The following is a 21,086-nucleotide window of genomic DNA, read 5'->3' as shown; positions in this document are numbered from 1 at the left end:
ACATAAACATGATAGAGTGGAAAAGCCTAGTGGGTGCTCACAGCATGGGGGGCGGGGTGGAAAGAGAGCAGGGAGAGGGCGTGGCATCCCAAAGAAAGACAAGGGAGATGCTGGCTGCTAGGCCGAATGGCTTGCTTCTTTTATGGGGACAAAAAATAGTAATTGTCTTTCTTGTTTCTTCTGTTCTTGGAGACTTAGTTATCTCTGAAACTTATAGCAGGGGATGTGTTTTGCCCCTGAGATACGCTTTGGGCAGCAAACAAAGACCTGAAGTTTACACTCCTTGCTGTCTGTCCAAGAGCTTCTCAGGAATACCTGGGAAGCTACAGAAACAAATTCTAAAGGCTGTGAGCTGGTGAATGTAAAGAGAAAGGTTTACATTTTCTTTAGGCTCTTTTGTGAAAACAGAGTCCCAGCAGGTTGCCTGCCAGCAGAGAGAGCAGAGAGCTCACAGGATTGACCTTTACTATTATTTGTAATTATGGGATTAGATAATTTCTTGTTATGTCAGCAAGGCCTTACAAAACAGGCTTCCTTTTAATCAGCTGATTTTTTGAAAAAGGAGAAAAAAAAAAAAAAGCAAAGATGAAAGTGAAACCAGTTTAGTGCTTCCTGCTTCCACCCAAAATTCAGTTCTCTCTCACACATACCAAGCCAAAGCGTGGGCTGGAACAGTGACTCAGCGCTAATCAGTCTCAGGGAAAGATTCCACTCTCCATGCAGATCTCTCTGCAGCAATCTGAAGACGGGAACTTAGCCTTTGGACACAGGTAGGTGAAGGAAAACTTGGGAAATGGAGGAGACAGAGAGATACACTAACAAACCCAGGAACTAAAACAGAAAGTGATGTAAATAGTCATAGGAAGCAGTCAGACAGGGGATTAAGACATGCTGAGAACACAAATATTGAAAAGTTGAACAACCCAAAGGACAGATTTCACACACAGACTCTGTGGGAGCCACAAGGCTGGTTTATTTTCCCGGGTGCGAGTGGGCTGAGTCCAAAAAGAGAGTCAGCACAGAAAGGGGTTTTGTGAGAGTTTTTATAAATGGGGATAGTTGACCTCCTCCCAGCTGCCCTGTTCAGTTCTTTCTTTCTGGGGATCCGTATTGTTGTTGTGGTCAGGCAGGTGAAGAATTGCTTCCTGCTACATGCAGTTTCTGTGTGGCAGAGGACGGTGGGTGGGCAGAACAGCTGTTTGTAAGAAATTCTTTTTCAAACAACCAACTCCTACAACCCCTTTGTCCCAGTCACATCCATCCTTCTGCTCTGGCCTGGTTCTTATCAGGAGAGCTAGGGAGGGATAGCCTTCCTCTCTAACAGGGAGGGAGGGGGAAGGAAAGCTGGCTGCTGCTGTCTGTTAGATCTACAATGTCCAGGGACTCTCCAGACTCCTGCAGCTATTGTTTTACAAGCCTAAGTTTTGCATTAACCACATTCTGTCCTATACGTACTTTTCAGGTTCCCACCAGGAACAAACCTAACAAATAGGAATTTGGCATCATCATTGTTCCAAAAAATAGCTACAAATCTGGGAGAAGATGGAGTACATAATCTAAACAGACAAGAAACAATTTGGCAATCTGTATTTGTTAGAGTGGGAAAGGCCAGTAGGTGTTCATGGCCTAGATGGAGAATGATTTCTCATGCAGAAATTAAGATATGAGAGTAAAAAAGGTTTATTTTGTCCTTTTAGAGGAGGGAGGGAGGGATGGAGGCGGGGGAGAGAGAGAGGGAGAAAAGGAGAGAAAGAAAGAGAGAAGGGAAAGGGGGGAAATAGAGCAGGGACATGGTGTGGCATCCCAAAGAAAGAGAAGGGAGTGCCAGCAGCAAGGCCAAGTTGCAGCAAGTAGATAACAAGAACCACAAGGATGTCAAAATCTGAGAGTTGGTTTCCTGCCTTTCTTGGGGGAAGAGATTATCGCAGGAGATGTGATTCTGTCTTTGAGATATGGTTGAGGCTATAGTTCATATTCTTCTGCTGTTGAAAATGGACTGTCTTAAAACTTAGATTAGGTCTGAATTTGGTTTTGTATTAATGTTATGAGATAGTGCAAAATATAGGGTCCAGAAATGAGAGCTAAAAGTAGAGGCACTACAAGTGTTAGTCTAAGATCACACATTGGAAGAAGAGTTTACAGATTTGAGAAGGTAGAGGGTCTCTTGGACTGTAGGCAGATAGAGATGTCATGGAGTGCCCATAGTGGGGGATGTAAAGTAAGGTTAGTATTATTAGGATTTTCAGCATGGGCAAACGACTGATCAGCCCGCAATGTAAGTTGGGCTGTGGCAGTATTTATACATGGATACAAGAAGTATAAAGAGGAGGCAAGGGACCATAAGGAGCCATATATACCACAGCATATTACTGGAGCCTGGTATCCATGATGGCCTGGACTTTCAGGGAGTTTCTTGTGGGTAGAAGCAGGTTTGGGAGTGTCTGTAGCTTTGAGTCCAAAGAGATGACACTAGGACAGGATCTGAAGCTCAGCTATAGTGATGGAAGCAGTGATAATTATTTAAAAGGAACTCTTTACAGGTTCAAGGGGACCCAGTTTGTCCTGGAAAATCCTTGAGTAAAATTTAGCCTCTAGACTGTAAGAGTCGCAGTCCCTTTAAGAAGTTGTCCAGTGAGTTTTACTGTGGGGTGGGGGTAGAGAAAGACCACAAGGGAACCAAATGTTTACTAGTTTTATCCCTTGAAATTGACCCTTACAGCAGTGAATAAGGTTGGGCCAGGTAGACTTTAACAGTTTAAATCCTGGAGATATTAGGTAAACTTTGTTATTTAATACAGTTTAACATACCAGTAAGCCAAATAAATTTTTTTTGGACTTCTGGTGTCTCTATTATGAAAAGCTAGTTTGAGATTACAAATGAATTTAGAATTTTTTTTCTTGGAAAGCCTATCAAACATTATAGGTCTAAAATACTTGTTTAAATAAAATCATAAGTCACTTATAAAACAATGGCTTTTATTTCCCCAAGAGTGATTGTCTTTGGAAGACTTAAAAGGCAATATAAAAGGTATATTGGTGTAAACCTCTGCCCTCAAAGTTTAGTTTCATTCTAGATAGTCAAAAACCCAACAAAGATAATACAGGGATTATTGTGACAAAGCATAAAATTTTTGCTTCTTTTAGGCCAATTACTGAAAAAGTAAAGAAAAACCTTCTGTAGTGAGATAGTTTTAATTACAAAATAAAACAGGTTATAGAATCAAAGTGAGTGTACCATGTAATTTTATGAGGAATGAATTAATATTTTAAGAAAACTTTGTTTTAACCAAATTTTTAAAAAAATTATAGCCAACTGGATCACATACTAAATTTCTTCGTAAATTTTCATTTATAAACTTTAACTCAACTCTCACGGACCATCTACAAAACATGTCTAAAACTTTCTGTTTTGTCCCAACTTTCCCTTTTACTAAATAATCAGTCCTTTTAGGACAAAAATAATATATAAGATCCTTTGTTTCTAATATTGTTCTTCTTTTGTTTAACCTTTCTTACCAAAAATATATTTCACACTCATTGCCTTTTTATGTCTCTTTTTCTTACTCATAAGTTATTTTCTATTCTGTTTTTAATAAAATAATTGATGTAAGTGCTTACTTTTTCTTTAAGCCAATTAATTAGAGCTCTTTTATATATTTTGGTAATGAAACATTACATACACATAACATATATGGACAGGCAAATGTATAGACATATAGATATTTTTAGGTGAAACAACGTCTGAAGTTTTACAGTTTGAAAGTTCAGAAAATACCAAGGAAAGGAAAAAGTTACATGTCAAGTTCCAGTTAAGCTTTTCCCAGAAGTCAGAAAGGAAGCCATAAGATCTTCGACCAGTGGGAAGGTTGCTCTCCTCCATGAAGATTTTCTGGCTACAGAATTATTGGTTGGCAGTTGTTGGTTCCCCCACCCCCACCCCCAGCACTTGAGTATGTTGTCCCACTCCCTCCTGGCTTAAATGGTTCCTGGTGAGAAGTCTAGTGCCAAATGATTCATAGTTCCTTTATATGTTGTTTGTTTTCTTTTCTTTTCTTTTCTTTCTTTCTTTCTTTTTTTTTTTTTTTTTTTTTTTTTGAGACAGAGTCTTGCTCTGTTGTCTGGGATAGAGTGCCGTGGCATCAGCCTAGCTCACAGCAACCTCAAACTCCTGGGCTCAAGCTATCCTCCTGCCTCAGCCTCCCGAGTAGCTGGGACTACAGGCATGCACCACCATACCCAGCTAATTTTTTCTATATATTTTTAGTTGTCCAGATAATTTCTTTCTATGTTTTAGTAGAGATGGGGATCTCGCTCTTGCTCAGGCTGGTCTCAAACTCCTGACCTCGAGCCATCCTCCCGCCTCGGCCTCCCAGAGTGGTGTTTCTTTTCTTTTGCTGCTTTTGGAATCTTCTCTTTGTCCTTCACCTTTGAGAGTTTATTATGTGCCTTGGGATAACATTATTTTGGTTGAATGTGTTTGGTGATCCCTGACCTTCCCGTACGTGGATATCTACATCATTCTACAGGTTTGGAAAGGTTTTTTTATTATAACATTTGCTTGAATAAGCTTTTTACACCTTGCTGTTTTTTAACCTCCTCTTGAATGCAAATAAGTCTTAGATTTGCTCTTTTGAGGTTTTTTTTTTTTTATATCGTGTAGGCATTCTGAATTTCCTTTCATTCTTTTTTCTTTTCTCTCCTCTCTATTTTAATTGGAGTAAGATAGTATCTTATTGTGGGTTTCAATTTGCATTTACTTGCTGATTAGTGATGTTAAGCATTTTTTCATATTTTTTGTCATTTGTATATCTTCCTCTAAAAGATACCTTTTCATGTCATTTGCCCACATTTTAATGGCTTTTTTTTCTTTTGATGAGTTGCTTGAGTTCCCTGTAGATACTATATATTAGTCATTTGACAAACTCGTAGTTTGCAAATATTTTCTCCCATTCTGTAGATTGTCTACTTGCTCTATTGATTATTTCTTTTGCTGTGCAGAGTTTTTAGCTGAATTAAGTTCCGTTTGTCTATTTTTTTTAATTGCATTTGGTTTTAGAGTCTTAGTTATAAATTCTTTGCCTAGGCCAACGTCCAGAGGATTATTTCCTAGGTATTCTAGGATTTTTATTGTTTCTGGCTTTACATTTAAGTCTTTAATCCATCCTGAGTTAATTTTGTATATGGTAAGAGATGGGGATCCAGTTTCATTCTTCTGCATGTGGTTATCTAATTTTCTCAGCACCATTTATTGAATAGGATATTTTTGTCTGCTTTTCGAAGATCAGAAGGTTGAATGTGTATGGCTTTATTTCTGGGTTGTTCTCTATTCTGTTCCATTGATCTATGTGTCTACTTTTATGGAATAAAGTACCATGGTACTGGAAGTACCATGCTGTTTTGGTTACTATTGCCTTATAGTTTAATTTGAAGTCAGTCATACAGAATGGGGAAAAATTGAAAGCATTCCCACTTAGAACTGGAACCAGACAAGGTTGCCCACTGTCCCCACTGCTATTCAACATAGTGCTGGAAGTCTTTGCAAGAGCAATCAGGCAAGAGAGCAGAATCAAGTGTGTCCAAATGGGGACAGAAGAGATCAAACTCTCACTCTTTGCTGATGATATGATATTATATCTAGAAAACCCCAAAGATTCAACCAAGAGACTCCTGGAACTGATAAATGAATTCAGTAGAGTCTCAGGATACAAAATCAATACACAAATCAGAGGCATTCATATATGTCAGTAACAGTCAAACTGAGAACCAAATCAAAGACTCAATACCCTTCACAATAGCAACAAAGAAAATAAAGTACCTAGGAATACATTTAACTAAGGAGGTAAAAGACCTCTACAGTGAGAACTATGAAACACTGAGGAAGGACATCGCAGAGCACGTAAACAGGTGGAAAACCATACCATCCTCATGGATCGGAAGAATCAACATTGTTAAAATGTCTATAGTATGCAAAGTGATCTACAGATTCAATGCAATCCCTATTAAATTACCAGCATCATTTTTCACAGATGTAGAAAAAATAATTTTACGCTTTGTATGGAACCAGAGAAGACCCCATTTAGCAAAAGCAATTTTAGGCAATAAGAACAAAATGGGAGGTATTAATTTACCAGACTTCAAACTATACTACAAGGCTGTGGTTATTAAAACAGCTTGGTATTGGCACAAGAACAGGGACACAGACCAGTGGAACAGCACTGAGAATCCAGATATAAAACCATCCTCATATAGCCATCTAATCTTTGACAAAGCAGACAAAAATATACTCTGGGGAAAAGAATCCTTATTCAATAAATGGTGCTGGGAAAACTGGAGAAGAATGATACAGGACCCACACCTTTCCTTACAAAAATCATTCTACTTAGTAGAATGGACCCATTCTACTAAGTGAAGTATCCCAAGAATGGAAAAATAAGCACCACATGTACTCACCATCAAATTGGTTTCACTGATCATCACCTAAGAGCACATTCAGGAATAACATTAATCGGGTGTCGGGCAGATGTGGGGGGTGAGGGGATGGGTGTATACATACATAATGAGTGCGATGCGCAATGTCTAGGGGATGGGCACATTTGAAGCTCTGACTCGGTGTGGTAGGGAGGCAAGGGCAATGTACATAACCTAAACATTTGAACCCCCACAATATGCTGAAATAATAATAAAAAAATTGAAGTCAGATAAAGTGATGCCTCCAGTTTTGTTCTTTTTGCTTAGGATTGCTTTGGCTCTTTGTGTTATTTTTGGTTCCATATGAATTTTAGAATAGTTTTCTCTGATTCTGTGAGAAATGGCATTGGTGTTTTGATAGGAATTGCATTGAATCTGCAGATTGCTTTGGAAATTATGGCCATTTTAACAATATTGATTCTTCCGATCCATGAGCATGGGATATTTTTCCATCTGTGTCATCTCTGATACCTTTTAGCAATGACTTGTAGTTCTCCTTCTAGAGATATTTTACCTCCTTGGTTAAATGTATTGCTAGGTATATTTTTTTGCACTTATTGTAAATGAGATTGAGCTCTTGATTTGGTTCTCAGTTTGGTCATTGTTGGTGTATAGAAATACTATTGATTTTTGTGCATTAATTTTATAACCTGAGACTTTTGCTGAATTCATTTGTCAAATCTAGGATTCTTTTGGAGGAGTCCTTTGGCTTTTGTAGGTATAAAAATCATATCATCAGTAAACAGAAATAATTTGATTTCTTCTTTTTCAATTTGGATGCCTTTTATTTCTTTCTCTTGCCTGATTGCTCTGGTGAAACTTACAGTATTATGTTGATTAGAAGTGACGAAAGGGGGCAGCCTTGTCTTGTTTGCATTCTCAGGGGGAACACTTTCAACTTTTCCCCATTCAATATGATGTTGGCTGTAGGTTTCTTATATACAGCATTTATTATTTTGAGGTATGTTCCTTCTGTGCCAAGTTTGTGGAGGGTTTTCACCATGAAGTGATGCTGTATTTTGTCAAATTGTTTTTTTTTGCATCTATTGAGATGATCGTATGGTTTTTGTTTTTAATTCTGTTTATGTGGTGAATCACATTTATTGACTTGCATATGCTGAACCATCCTTCCATCTCGAGGATAAAACCCACTTGATCATGGTGTATTATCCTTTTGATGTACTGTTGGATTCAATTTACTAAGTATTTTCTTGCATGCTTTTACATCTAAGTTCATCAGTGATTTTGGTCTGTAGTTTTCTTTTTTTGTGCATGTTTTCTCGGCTTTGGTATCGGGGTGACACTGGCATCATAGAGTGAGTTAGAGAGGATTCCAGTCTTCTTAATCTTTTGGAACAGTTTTGGTAGGACTGGCATCAGTTCTTTGTGCACCTGGTAGAATTCAGCTGCAAATCCATCTGGGCCTGACCTTTTATGTTGTTTTTCTTGGGAGATTTTCATTACGGATTCAATCTTGCTACTTACTATTGATCTACTCAACAGTTCTATTTCTTCCTGGTTCAATGTTGGGAGATTGTATGTTTTCAGGAATTCATCCATTTCCGCTAAGATTTCTAATTAATGGTTTATGAGCATATAGTCTCTGATGATCTTTTGTATTTCTGTGGTATAAGTTGTAATGTCTCCTTTTTTATTTTTGATGGTGATTTTTTGGATCTTCTCTCCTCTTTTCCTGGTTAGTCTAACTAGAGGGTCATCAATTTTGGTTTTCGTTCTGAAAAACCAACTTTTCATTTTGTTGCTCCTTTGTATTTTTTTGTCTCTATTTCATTTAGTTCTGCTCTCATATTTGCTGTTTCTTTTCTTCTGCTAACTGTGCATATGGTTTGTTCTTGTTTTTTGAGTACCTTGTGGTGCAACGTTAAGTTGTTAATTTGTACTCTTCTTTTTTGGCACTTAATGCTATAAAATTGCCTCTTAACAATTCTAAAGGAGATTAATATGGATAGAAGGAAACCAGATGCTTTTCATCAAGACAATAAAAGAATGAAATGAAATTATTTCAAGATTATGGGTGCTACCGCTCCCATCACAGGCCCAGAGTGCCAAGGCCTGGGAAACAGAACTATGTCAAAAGAGGCGCCTCAGCATTTGCTGCCCTGTGTTGTCTCAAATCTCTGCTCCCCACATTCTAGTACTGTGTTCCTCAGTCATCCCAGCTGTGGCTCCAGCTGGCCCAGCTGTGGCTCAGACAGTTGCTCTGAAAAATACAGGCTGTTAACCTAGGGCTGCCTAGGTGCCGATTCTACAGGCACTGAGAGTGCAAGACCTTCAGAGGCATAGCTACCTCCACCTAGATTTTAAAATATGCTCTGAAGAGCCTCAAGATGCAGGCAGAGAATTGCCATGGAGGCAGCTCTACACAGAAAGTCCCCACTAGGGCAATGCCCAGAGAAGCCATAGGGACAGAGCTGCCACAGAGTCTCTCACTAGGGAAATGCCCAGCAGAACCATGTGGACAGAGGCACCCCTGAGACTCCAAAATTATAGAGCCAGCAGAGTGCAATTCCAGCCTGAGAGAGGTGCAGGCACCCAACTTCAACCTCTGAGAGCCTCTGTGTGGGCTGCACCCAGCAAAGCCAGGCGAGCCCTCCAGGCATTTAGGGGCCCACCCCCCCACCTAGTATGTCTAGAAGGTAGGGTATGGATTCAAAGAACATTATTCTCAAGGCTCAAGGTTTAATGTTGTTTGTTTTCTTGGATTTTGGACTTCCTTGGGACCTGAGTTACCCTTTCTTCTTGTCCATTGCTCACTTTTGGAATGGAGATGTCAATCCTTTGCATGTCCCATCAATGGAGCTCCGCACTCATGAATGATCCGTGTCTTATAAAAAGGCTGGAGGGAACAGATCTTTTTTTGGTCTTTTGCCCTTCTGCCTTCTGCCATGTAGGGATGCCTCAACAAAATGCCATTATTGAAGCAGAGATCAGGCCCTCATGAAACACTGAACCTGCTGGTGCCTTGATCTTGAATTTCCCATCCTCCAGAATTGTGACCAATAAATTTTTATTATTTATAAATTATCCAATCTTGGATATTTTGTTACAGCAGCACAAATGGACTATGACAGTTGCATAATCAAGCATTTTTATGATTTCATTCTCCTTCTGTTAGTTTGGCAGTTATACACTTTTTTACTATTCCATTTAGAGGCTACATTATAAATTTCAGCATGCATCCTTGAGTTTAAAAGGTTACCAAAGTCAATTTTTATTTTGACCTTCCTCTTAAATACACCAAGGACATGGAAAAACTTTAAATCTATTTGGCCATTCTCTCCAACTTGCATGCAATTGTTATCACATATTTTAAACCCCAATTTTTTATGCATTCATTTAGATATATCAACATATTTATCTCTCTTGTTCATCATTTCTTCCTGCAAATCTGACCTTCTACTGATGACATTTTGCTTCTCCTGAAGAGGACCCTTTAGTAGTTTCCTTAATTTGAATTTTCTAATGGCAAATTTTTAGCGTATTTTTGGTGTATTAAAATATGCTAAATTTTGGTTTTAAATGTCCTTTTTCCACCAAAATTCCTTAAGGATATTTCATATTATATAGAATTCTTGTTTGTGAGTTATTTTCTTTCAGAGCATTAAAGATTCCATTCCCGTTTTCTGGCTTTCGCTAGAACTATTAGGAAGTTAGCTCTCTCTATTAGGTTTTTGAAGGTAAGCTTTGTTCTTCTTTGGGTGATGTGGTTTTTTGTTTCTTTGTTTGTTTTGCTTTGTTTTTCTGCAGTTTCACTTTGATATGTCTGAGTGCAAATTTTATTTGTCTTTAATTTGTAATGGAAAATTTTCAGTCATTATTGCTTAAAATTATTTACCTCTTGTCAGATATTCTTCATTACCTGGTAAACTCTTTGAGGTTTAGAAATTTTTTTCTTAAAAAATTAATCTAACTATTTTATATGTCTTCGGCTGGAAATGTTGGTCTGAGTTGCTTAATCTGCCTTAAAGTGTAGGTTCAAATTTAAGAGGCATTGGAGAAGATGGAAAACACAACATAAAATAACTATAGGATGGTCCCTTAGTCTCTTTGTGTTGCTATAACAAAATACCTGAGACTGAGTACTTTATAATAAACAAAAACTTACTGGCTCACAGTTCTGGAAGCTTGGAAGTCCAAGATCAAGGCACCAGCAACTGAAAAGGTCCTTCATGCTGCAAAATCACATGGCAGAAGGCAGAAGAGTAAAGGGGCAAAAGAGGGACAAACTCAATCTTTTATAATAGCATTAATCCCACCTCTGAAAGCCAATCCCTCATGGCCTCATTACCTCTGAAACATCCCACTTCTTAATACTGTTGCAGTGGTAATTAAATTTCAACATGTGTTTTGGCAGGGACAAGCATTCAAACTATAGAGAATAGGTTGATATTATAGCAATCTAACAGACACAATGAAGGCAAAATTGAAGGGAAACCTGGTAGGGGGTAAAAAAGAAGTGAAATTGAAGAGATATTTATGAGGGTAAATTGAAAAAAACATGATGCATGCACCAAATTCACATTAGGAAGAAGAAGGATGAATAGGACACTCATTGGCCTGGAAGTATGGTTGTGCCATTCAGTAGGACAGGAATTATGGGAGGAAGGGAAGCTTGAATAATATACAAAGTTGAAACATGTGAAATCTCATCTCAACTGCTGTCCAAGGATATGTCCTGAAGGCAGCTGGATGGAAAACATAGCCTTGATAAAACACTGGGTACAGGAGAGCTTTTGGGTCTACAGACACAGATGTAGATGGCATCACTACATTCAAGTAATTGAAAGATGTTATTAATTAGGGAAAATGAAAAGTAAGAAGTGAGCGATAAACATAAAGCAGGTTAGAGGTACATTTAAAAGGACAGGACAGCAAATAAATATGAAATGAGCTAAGGAGTGATCAAGAGATAGGAAGGGAACCAGACAACACAGGTTTCAAAGAAACTAATAGACGAAAGACCATCAATTGGTGGCATCACTCTTGATTTAAAAATAAATATCAAGCTATCAAAATCATGCATATTTTCAAATTCCGTCTCTCAACTTAATGCTTTCCATGCAACTGATCCTGTGTAAGGAGAAATGCCAAAATCAGGCTACTAAGTTAAAACTCACTCTGACAACTAAAAAGGCGATCGATCCTGAGAACACCGACAGTGATGTCTTGCACACACAAAAAAGGTGTTAACAAAAAATACATGTTGGAACAATTAAAGGAGGGAAATGAGAAAGCCTTGGGCACTTGCATTATGAGTATACTCCCCCTTCTGGCCACGTGGCTGACACTATCTAAGGTCAGAACACAGTCATGCTAACTGAGTGTCTGTTTTTCACACAGCCATGGCCACAGCAGAAGACACCCCTGTTGAGCCTGTCCCCAGAGACAAAAGGAGGCAAGATCTCCAGGAGATGCTGGAAGAAGTAGGCCTGACTGTTGAGTACTGGCTTCCTAAGCTTCAGGAAGACCTGGGTGTGACCTGTCCCCAGGCCTTACAACACCTAGAAGAAAAAGACCTCCAGAACCTGAAATCTCAGGCAAAATATCCATGGGAGGAAAGGGCCTTGGAAAAGCTTCTGAACCTGGCACACTCAAATAGTCTGTCAGAGTTACAGAAGTCTCGGATAGAGAAGACAAAGGAAAAGCAAGAGCAGGCAGCACAGGCGCTGAAGGAGCTGAAGGACTTGATGTCACAAGGAAAGCAGCGAAACAAAGAAGCAGTAATGAACAAAGAAGCAGAGCTGAGGGAAGCAATGGACATCCCCAAAGAGTACTGGCCACTTTCTAAAACATCCCTAAAAGAAGTCATAGACAACATGCAGAAACAACTTGAACTCACAAAGCTGGAACTATCTCAGCGGCAAAACCTCCCAGATAAAGATTTGGTGAGCTGGGCATCTGGAGGGTTGGCCCTCCAGGGAATTTACAAAACCACTGACCAAGGGGGCCTGATAGAGAAGAATGAGAACCTACTCAGAGTCCCCAAGGACTTCTCACTCTTTGGTCCTAGGCAGGGCACACGGATGGAAACAGTAGAATTTACATCGTCTGAAGAAGAATTCAGGTTCACTCAGAAAATAGAGAAGGGGGAATTTAGTGCACTTATCTCAGGCAAGGGTGAAGGTTGGGGAGGTAGTCTCGAAGCTGGTTTTGATCACAGCAAACATTCAGAATCCAAGACAACTCAACGACAACATTCTGAGCATTCTTATTTGTGCTCAACCAAGTTCAGCTACATCCCCCTGGCCTCCTGCTACTTTCCCTTTGATCAGCTCCAGTTATCCAAGGCTGCTCTCCGGGAATTAAAATACATTGAAGACCTTCTGGATCAGACAGCAGACTCAGGCAGATCCTTCTTACTGAGAGACGAGGCTGAAAGATTCTTCCACAGGTTTGGCTCTCATGCTAACCAAGGCCCTCTGCACCTGGGGGGCATCTACTGGTGGAAAGCCGTTTCAGAGGGTTTCCACAGTCGGCAGTTGAAAGAAGTGAAACAGCAGTCAGCAAAGGCCCTGCATATTTTCATAAGTGGCAGCTTCAGTACACCTATAGCAAAAGGTGCTGGAGGTGTGAATGTGTCAGATTCTGATTCAAACAAAACTTCTGAGTCAAATGCTTTCCAAAATCTCCAAGCTACAATCCAATTATCTGTGGCCCAGACTGGTGGCCCACCAGGAGCAAATAACTTTGTCCAGTGGAAAGCTGGCCTCATTGCCAGCAATCAAACCTGGTTTGTCATTGACCGGGGACTTGAGCTGGTACCCATTTGGGACATCATCCTCTCCAACCACAGAAGTGATTTTAAGTATCCTCTTCAGGTGGCTTGCTGTCTGAAAGAGCACTATACTGGTATGAGTACCCATACTGCCCACATCCTGTATGAAGAGGAACTCCTAAATGCTACGGTGAAGGCTATTGCTTTCCTAGAGGCTGTGAAATCTCAGAAGAAATCTGCTTTTGATAAGCCACTTAAAAACTGATAAATTTCAAGGAAACAGTTGAGTCAAATACTAGAGAGTTATGACCCTTGGATTAACATATGCCTCACAGATTGGGATCTGCAGAATTTTCTAGTAAAAATTGTCAACTTTTGCAAGGAGACTCCCAATTATAAAACTAAATTTATTAAATCTCAGTTGAATGCCCTTCTGCATCCTCACATAAACAGAGTAACAAACTTCCCTCAGGCTCATTCCCTCATGCACTGGATCTATGAGTCAGAGCCAGAGCAAGAGCAAGTCAACATTTCCCAATTTCCTGAATTAATTAAAATCTTAAAAGAAGCCGAGAATGACCTCATGGAAGCAAACGTCAAATCTGAGTCCCCAGAAACAGTAGAGAAATCTCAAAGAGAGGCCAGTCATGAGATCAGCAGGGCTCTCCGCTGCTTATTGAATAACCTCCAAGAAACAGACCAGCCAGACACACAGCTCTTGCTACTTTCCATTGCAGCTGGTGCAGGATATCATGTGGAAAACAATACTTTCCAGCATTTCCTGGGGTGTGATGAGTTAAGCTTCCTATTGGATGAAATTCAAACTGCACAGAATAAATACCAGGAGCTCAAAAATATTTGCAGCTACAGGGCTCAAGCATTCCTGGTGCTCACAGGTGTGACAGCCACAGCTGGAGTCACAGCTATACCTCTAAAAGAGAAAACACAACGCATGGCATTAATAAGACATCACATGGGAAACTCATTTTCGCAAGAAGTTGAACATGTTCTCACCAAACCTGGAGCAGATCATGATTGGGAAAACCTCGAGAAAGACTTACAATTGCTTATTGATGGAGATTATGAAGGCACCATCTCTTCTTTGCAAGTGGATGAGGTGAGAAAACAATTGCAGAGTCTCTTCCATGGAAAGAAACAACCCCCTAAACCACATGGTAATGAAAATAAGAAATGGGAGAAATGGAAATGGAAAGGCTCCAGAAAATGGAGCCTTCCTAGACTTACTCCAGCGTCTAGGCCTAGAACATGACTACCCAAAAAGGATGAGCAGAGCTAACTTCCATCTGATCTACAAGACTTCTGTGTACAAAACCCAGCCCAGCTCTGAAAGGGAGCTTCCCTTCTATTTCCTGCAGAAGCTGATGATGCTAGATTATAAACTGAGATACCTGGTCTTCAAAGATGATAGAAACCCAGAACACCAAGTCTATCCAGGTGCCTCTAATCAGGAAAATGAGGCGTTTGATCCATTTGAAGACAGTGATAGTCCCACTAAGCCTTCAGACACTAAACCTCGACCCCACATTCACCCAGTGGATATTCAGATGGCAATTTTTCACTGTGCAGATGATTTTGCCAGACAATATATTTTGGCCAAACTTTCCATTTGTCAGTTTGCCCTCCCTCTTGTGGTGCCTAATCCCTGCACTTCTTAAATTGAATTTTCTCTGTGGTCACTCAGACAAATTAGGAGAAGCTGGCAGCAAGGGAAGAAGAGCAGTTACAAAACTCAGCAGATGTGTCGTGTCTCTACCCCTATTGTGTCCTTTATTAGAGTTGGAAATGGCTTCTCTGCTTCCAAATCTCAGATCATGAACTGTCTTCTCAGTAAACATAAACATGATGTGTTTTTTCACCGACACTGAAGAGGTAGCAGCAAAGACTTATTGCTGGGCTTTATTTCTTCTAAAGGCTCTAGGGGACAATCCATTTCTTAGCCGTTTCCTGCTTCTAGAAACTGGCCGTATTCCTAGACTGATGACTCCTTTCCATCTTCAAATCCAGCAATGGCCTGTCAAGGTTTTCGCTGTGCCATTCTACCTCTGACCCTACTGCCTCGCTCTTGTGATTACACTGGACCCTTGTGATTACATTGGGCCCACCTGGACAATGTCCTCATTTCTGAGATTGATAATTGAATTGCATTTACAAAGTCCTTTTTGCCATATAAGGTAATATAGTCCCAGGTTCCAGGGATTAGGATGGGGACAATTTTGGCAGCCCTTTATTTATCAATATCTCACTGAAAGAGAGAATAACTCACAATGACTCAGGCAGCTATAAAAGATGAGTTAATCGTTTTCTTTTTTACTTTTGAAACCAAAATATAACAGTTACACTAAAAAAAATTACAGAGATTGTACATGTACAGCTCAATGAATCTATCACAAACAAACATACAATAACCATCACCTAGGTCAAAGTATACAACATTACCAAAACCTGACAACTTCCCCCTTCTGCCTTCTTCCCACGATGTATGTTTTGTGCCTGACTTCCTTCATTCTACACTATTATTTTAAGATTTATCCATGTTACTATGTGGAGCTATATTGGCTCCTTTTCACTGTTGTATAATATTCCATTATATGGCCATCTCACATTTATTTATCCATTATGCTTATGAACATTTGGGTTATTTCCAGCTTGGGAGTGTTTTAAATAGTATTGCTACAAGCATTTTTGCGTATGTCTTTGGTGTTACCGAACACCATGACCATTATCATAAACACACATTTCCATTGCTAGGAGTAGAATTGCTGGGTCATAGCATATACACATTTGCAACTCCAGTAGAGAATGCCAACACATTTTTTAAAAGTTTCTATACCAGTTTATGCCCTTATCAGCAATGTATGAGAATTCCAGTTGATTCTCGCACTCACCAACACTTAGTTTTATCACTCTTTTTAATTTTGGCCATGCTGGAGTATACAGCACTATTTCAATATAGTTTAGGTATGCAGTTCCCCAATTAATAACAAAGTTATGCATTTTTCATGCTTTATTGACTATTTGGATATTCACGTTTATAAACTGTCTGCTCAAAGCTTTTGCCTCTTTTTATTTTGTGTTGATTTTACAAGAGTTCTTTACATAATCTACATGCAAGCCTATTCGCAGTTATAACTTCTGCATACATGGCTTCTGCCACAAAATATGTATGTACATTTGAAATTTAAATTTCACCTGATTTCTCATTAGATCAGATATCATTTCAGTTTTTAGTACACAACTAAGCAAAACAAAGAATTTCACAGATTTGTGACAAATAATTCTCAAACATAAAGAGTAAAACTTTTAGCAGGGTATGGTAACTCTATCCTGTAATCCCAGCTACTCGGGAGGCTGAGGCAGGAGGACTCCTTGAGCCCAGGAGGTTGCAATGAGCCAAGATCACATCACTGCACTCCAGCCTGGGAGTCAGAACGAATATCTGGAAAAAAAAAAAAAAAAGAGTAAAGTTGGTATTAAAATACATCTCCCAAAGACGTGGATAGGACAAATTTTTCTAATTAGTTCACTTATCTTTAGATGAATAAAATACCCAAACCTAAAATGTGACTGCGTTTGGTGAAGAGTAACAGCAAAAACAAATGACCAGGGCACTTGGAAGTACAGGGTTTAAAAAGTGTATTAATGATTTTTGTTGAAGGCATTGTTTACGCTATTAACAACTTAATCAAATAAAACTAATCTACTTAAGAAAACTCTTAAATAGATGGTAGGAATGAATAAATGTCCCCAGAATTAGTGGAAGAGTGATGAGTGAAAGACTTCAGCCAGGATTATAAAAGAATCTCTATTTACATGACCCAAATCTTTATCAAAAGCTAATGAAAGAACTTTATACTATGTAAATTGACCTCTATAAAGGTGGTTTAAAAAAGAAAGGAAATGTTTTTCTCATGCAGCTGAATAAATGTTCATGACAACTTACTTTCAACAATATAAATTGCTTTTCCTCTTATATGCAACATTAAACTGTTGGAATAAACATAAACTTTTCTCTTAATTTTTGAAATGAGAAATACGCAACTGAGATCTAAGTGAATGAAAACACTCATTGAACTTTTTCTCATTTCTGAAATTAATGAAAATGCACTAGGATACACATTGTAAAAAGTTTTATTTCCCAGCATGATTTTTATAAATCTTTAATATTCTAACTCTAAAATAGATAAGAGTACATGATGTTGCCATAAATTTGTCATATGGATGAAATTAGACAGTATCACCTTCAATATTTCTTACTAATAATCTCTATGATTTTCTTAATAGGGCTCTCCTTTAGGAAAAAGTCTTTGGTTTGACAATTGTCAGGAGTTAAAAGAGATGAAGCCACAAAGAAAAATTATTATTCTTGCTCTCCTTACTACAATATATCTGATTACAGCATATTCTATCATGAGCGCAAAATATCATTTTTTTGTTTTCTTACACAAGAATATTCAGAAGAGACAAAAATACCATTTCTAATGCCACATTTAACTCTTTTTTTTTTTTTTTTTTTTTTGAGACAGAGTCTCACTCTGTTGCCCAGGCTAGAGTGAGTGCCGTGGCGTCAGCCTAGCTCACAGCAACCTCAAACTCCTGAGCTCAAGCGATCCTCCTGTCTCAGCCTCCCGAGTAGCTGGGACTACAGGCATGCACCACCATGCCCGGCTAATTTTTTCTATATTTTTAGCTGTCCATATCATTTCTTTCTATTTTTAGTAGAGATGGGGTCTCGCTCTTGCTCAGGCTGGTCTCGAACTCCTGAGCTCAAACGATCCGCCCACCTCGGCCTCCCAGAGTGCTAGGATTACAGGCATGAGCCACCGTGCCCGGCCCACATTTAACTCTTAACAGAATAAGCATGAAAAAGGAGGCTTCACATATACCAATTTTTTTTTTTTTTTGAGGAGAAGGAAAGAGGAGTTTATTAATTTGCCAGCAAATGAGGAGGTTGTCAGACTCCCACCTCAAAGTACCAATGTCCTGTATTTGAGCAGAGGTGCAGAGCTTTTAAAGGTTCTGATCAATCCCATAGTCCCATCTTTGGCTAAGACAATCTTGTGACCTCCACCCGGGCAATTCCCCTAAGCCATCTCCTGGGGCACAAAGAATAAAGGACATGCCCCTGCTCCTCCTGACCACTGGCCTGAGGCAGGGATGTAGGTTTTAGTTCTCAAAAAAGGTGAAGGGTTTTTGAAGACACAGAAAGTATTTTTACCCCTTTCCATCCCATTCTCTCTGTTACATATTCCCCACTGTCAATTTTACCCTTCCATATCTATGGGAAGAGGGGTGATGTAGTCATTGTGCTACTTCCTGCTCAACTGGGGTGATGTTTTACATGGAAGGCTTATACTTATATATGCCATTGTAAAGCTTTGGCACTGTATTTGCAACAATAGATTACCAGGTGGAAAGAAGTTATAAGCAAAAACTACAACAGTGAGGACTGACAAGGTGAAATGGACTATTGCCTTGTACACAATGGGCTGGGTTAGAGAAGAAACATGGGACCTGTGTGCAGAGCTATTAGTTGCACTCAGCAGGTGATCTGAGAGACTCACTTCCTTAAATTTAGAAATCATATACAGAAATACTTGCACCAAACAAGGTTCAAGATGACAAACCCAGCAGCAAGACAGATCAACAAAAGAGGCGATAGCCTGAAGAAATCCTAAGGATTTGTCCCTCTATCCTATAGAGAAAACGAATAATCAAAGGTTAGCAAAAATAGGAGCATTTTCATTTTTCCCTTCTCTTTAAACAAACACTTTTTAGATTTCCCTAAAGGCTGGCCCATCCACTAGGGGCTTGGGACCTCTTCTTCCATGGGATACCTCTTGACTTCGGTATCATGGACCCAAGGTTTTCATTTCTGACAATTTCAATGAGGTGTCAGTTAGCAGAGGCACTTCACATGGTCCCTTCCACTTCTCTTACATCAATGTTTTGATTTTTTCCTTCGTTTGACCCCCTGGAGTTTTCATTCAGAACAATGTACCACAATAAGATTCAAGATGGGCACAATGAATGGCTTTCTTTCTTAACATGACAGAAGGGTCAGTGGGAAAGGGGAGGTAGGAAAGAAGAACAAAAATGCTATCTCTACTAGACATATTCCCAAGATCAATTTTGGAAAAGAGGTGTATGGATGTTGAAGACCTGGAAGAAATTACTGTAAAACTATCCATACAAGTGTGTCTCCTAGAAAGTCATTATGTTCCCCCAGGGGTCTGCATACTTCAGTTTGAAGATAGCTTTCCTAGAATATAAGCCCTATGAATGCAGGGACTTGGTATGCTTTTTTCATTGTTTGTGTGGGATATTGTCTGTTTGCCTCCCCATATATACTCGCCACCCTTCTGTGTCCTGTTCTGTGCCCTGAAACTGGGCTACATTGCCTTCTGGTTTCTGCATGAGTGAGGCTACAGGGAAGGACCAGCAAATGATCAAAAGGAGAGTGAGTTCTGATTCCCCCAGGTCCCTTTTCACACTTCTTTCCCTCCCCACGCATCGCTGTTACCATACAGCTACCCTGTCCAGCTTCCCCTTCCCCAAGGAATTTTTTCCCACCCTTCCTTGCCCCTTCAGGCCTAAAGGTGGTAATGGCTCCAACCTTGCTTCCCCAATGCCCTGCCCAATTGTTTTTGTTAGCTTTCCTAAATCCAATCCACATCTTACATAATTTGAATGTGTCATCTGTTTCCTGTGGGGATCCTGCAAGTATTCAATGTTTGTTGAATGAATAAATGATTGCCCACCTCTTCCAAGTCACCATCTTTTTATCCCCATTACCACAAATGCTTCTTAACTTTTCCCTGACCCTACTCTTGCTCCCTCCACCCATTTTCCACAGCTTAAGCTAAAGAGATATAGTCATGTATTACTTAACAACAAGGATATGTTCTGAGAAATGCATCATTAGGCAATTTTGTCATTGCACAATCATTATAGAGTGTACTTACACAAACCTAGATGGTAGAGCCTACTATACACCTAGGCTCTATGGTATAGCCTATTCCTCCTAGGCTACGAATCTGTAGAGCATGTTACTGTACTGAATGCTGTAGGCAACTATAACACAATTCAAGTATTTGTGTATCTAAATATATCTCAATATAGAAAAGGTACAGTAAAAATATGGTATTTTAATCTTATGGGACCACCTTCATATATGGAGTCCATTACTGACTGAAACATGTCATTATGTAGTCCAAGACTGTATTTAAAGTGCAAATCTGATCATGCTCCTATTTATCTTTAGGTCTCAGCTTAGCCATCACTTCCTCAGAGAAGCCTTCCTTGACATACTAAACTACACGGCTTCAATTTCCTTCATTATATATTCCCACAAAAATCCATATTGTCCCTTTCTAAGTATATAAACCCACTTATATATACCTGTTAATGTTTCACTCCCCACTAGAAATATATGCCTTATAAGAATAGTATCCAGTGAATGCCCAATGGCTAGTCCAGTGCTTGGAGCATTAGTAAGTTTCAACAAACTTATTGAATGAATGAAAGAAATGGGTAGGGTAGAGGTACTGACTTTAAACTCATTACTGAGCTATGTTTAAATTCAAATGCAGTTCATCTCTTTCCAAGATTAGAACCTCTTTTCACTTTTTCCACAGGCACTTTCCTCAGTTTCCTCACCTGCACCATAACTCAGGTGTTCTTAACCTGGAGGTCACAGACACCCAAGGAGTCAATGAATAATTCAAGAAGTCCATGAACTTGGATGGAAAAAAATATACATTTACTTTCACTGACCTGTGACTGAGACGTAACATTTTCTTTGATTTCTATGTAAGCAGCAAAGCACAACAGTATTAGTAGCAGTGATTCTTCTCCAGTAAAA

At 39.3% G+C, this 21,086-nt stretch overlaps 1 protein-coding gene across 1 annotated transcript; it reads left to right on the top strand.

Moving 5' to 3' along the window:
* Positions 1 to 689: 689 nt before the first annotated feature.
* LOC138384175 (interferon-induced very large GTPase 1-like) lies at positions 690 to 17,001 on the top strand. Its single transcript, XM_069469480.1, has 2 exons — positions 690 to 770; positions 11,830 to 17,001. The coding sequence occupies exon 2, from the start codon at positions 11,832 to 11,834 to the stop codon at positions 13,467 to 13,469; it is 1,638 nt and encodes a 545-aa protein (XP_069325581.1). The 5' UTR covers positions 690 to 770; positions 11,830 to 11,831; the 3' UTR covers positions 13,470 to 17,001.
* The last annotated feature ends 4,085 nt before the right edge of the window (positions 17,002 to 21,086 follow it).

The sequence above is a fragment of the Eulemur rufifrons genome, chromosome 6 (genome assembly GCF_041146395.1).
Source record: "Eulemur rufifrons isolate Redbay chromosome 6, OSU_ERuf_1, whole genome shotgun sequence".
Taxonomy (NCBI): domain Eukaryota; kingdom Metazoa; phylum Chordata; class Mammalia; order Primates; family Lemuridae; genus Eulemur; species Eulemur rufifrons.
This window is presented reverse-complemented; position numbering and strand designations above follow the sequence as displayed.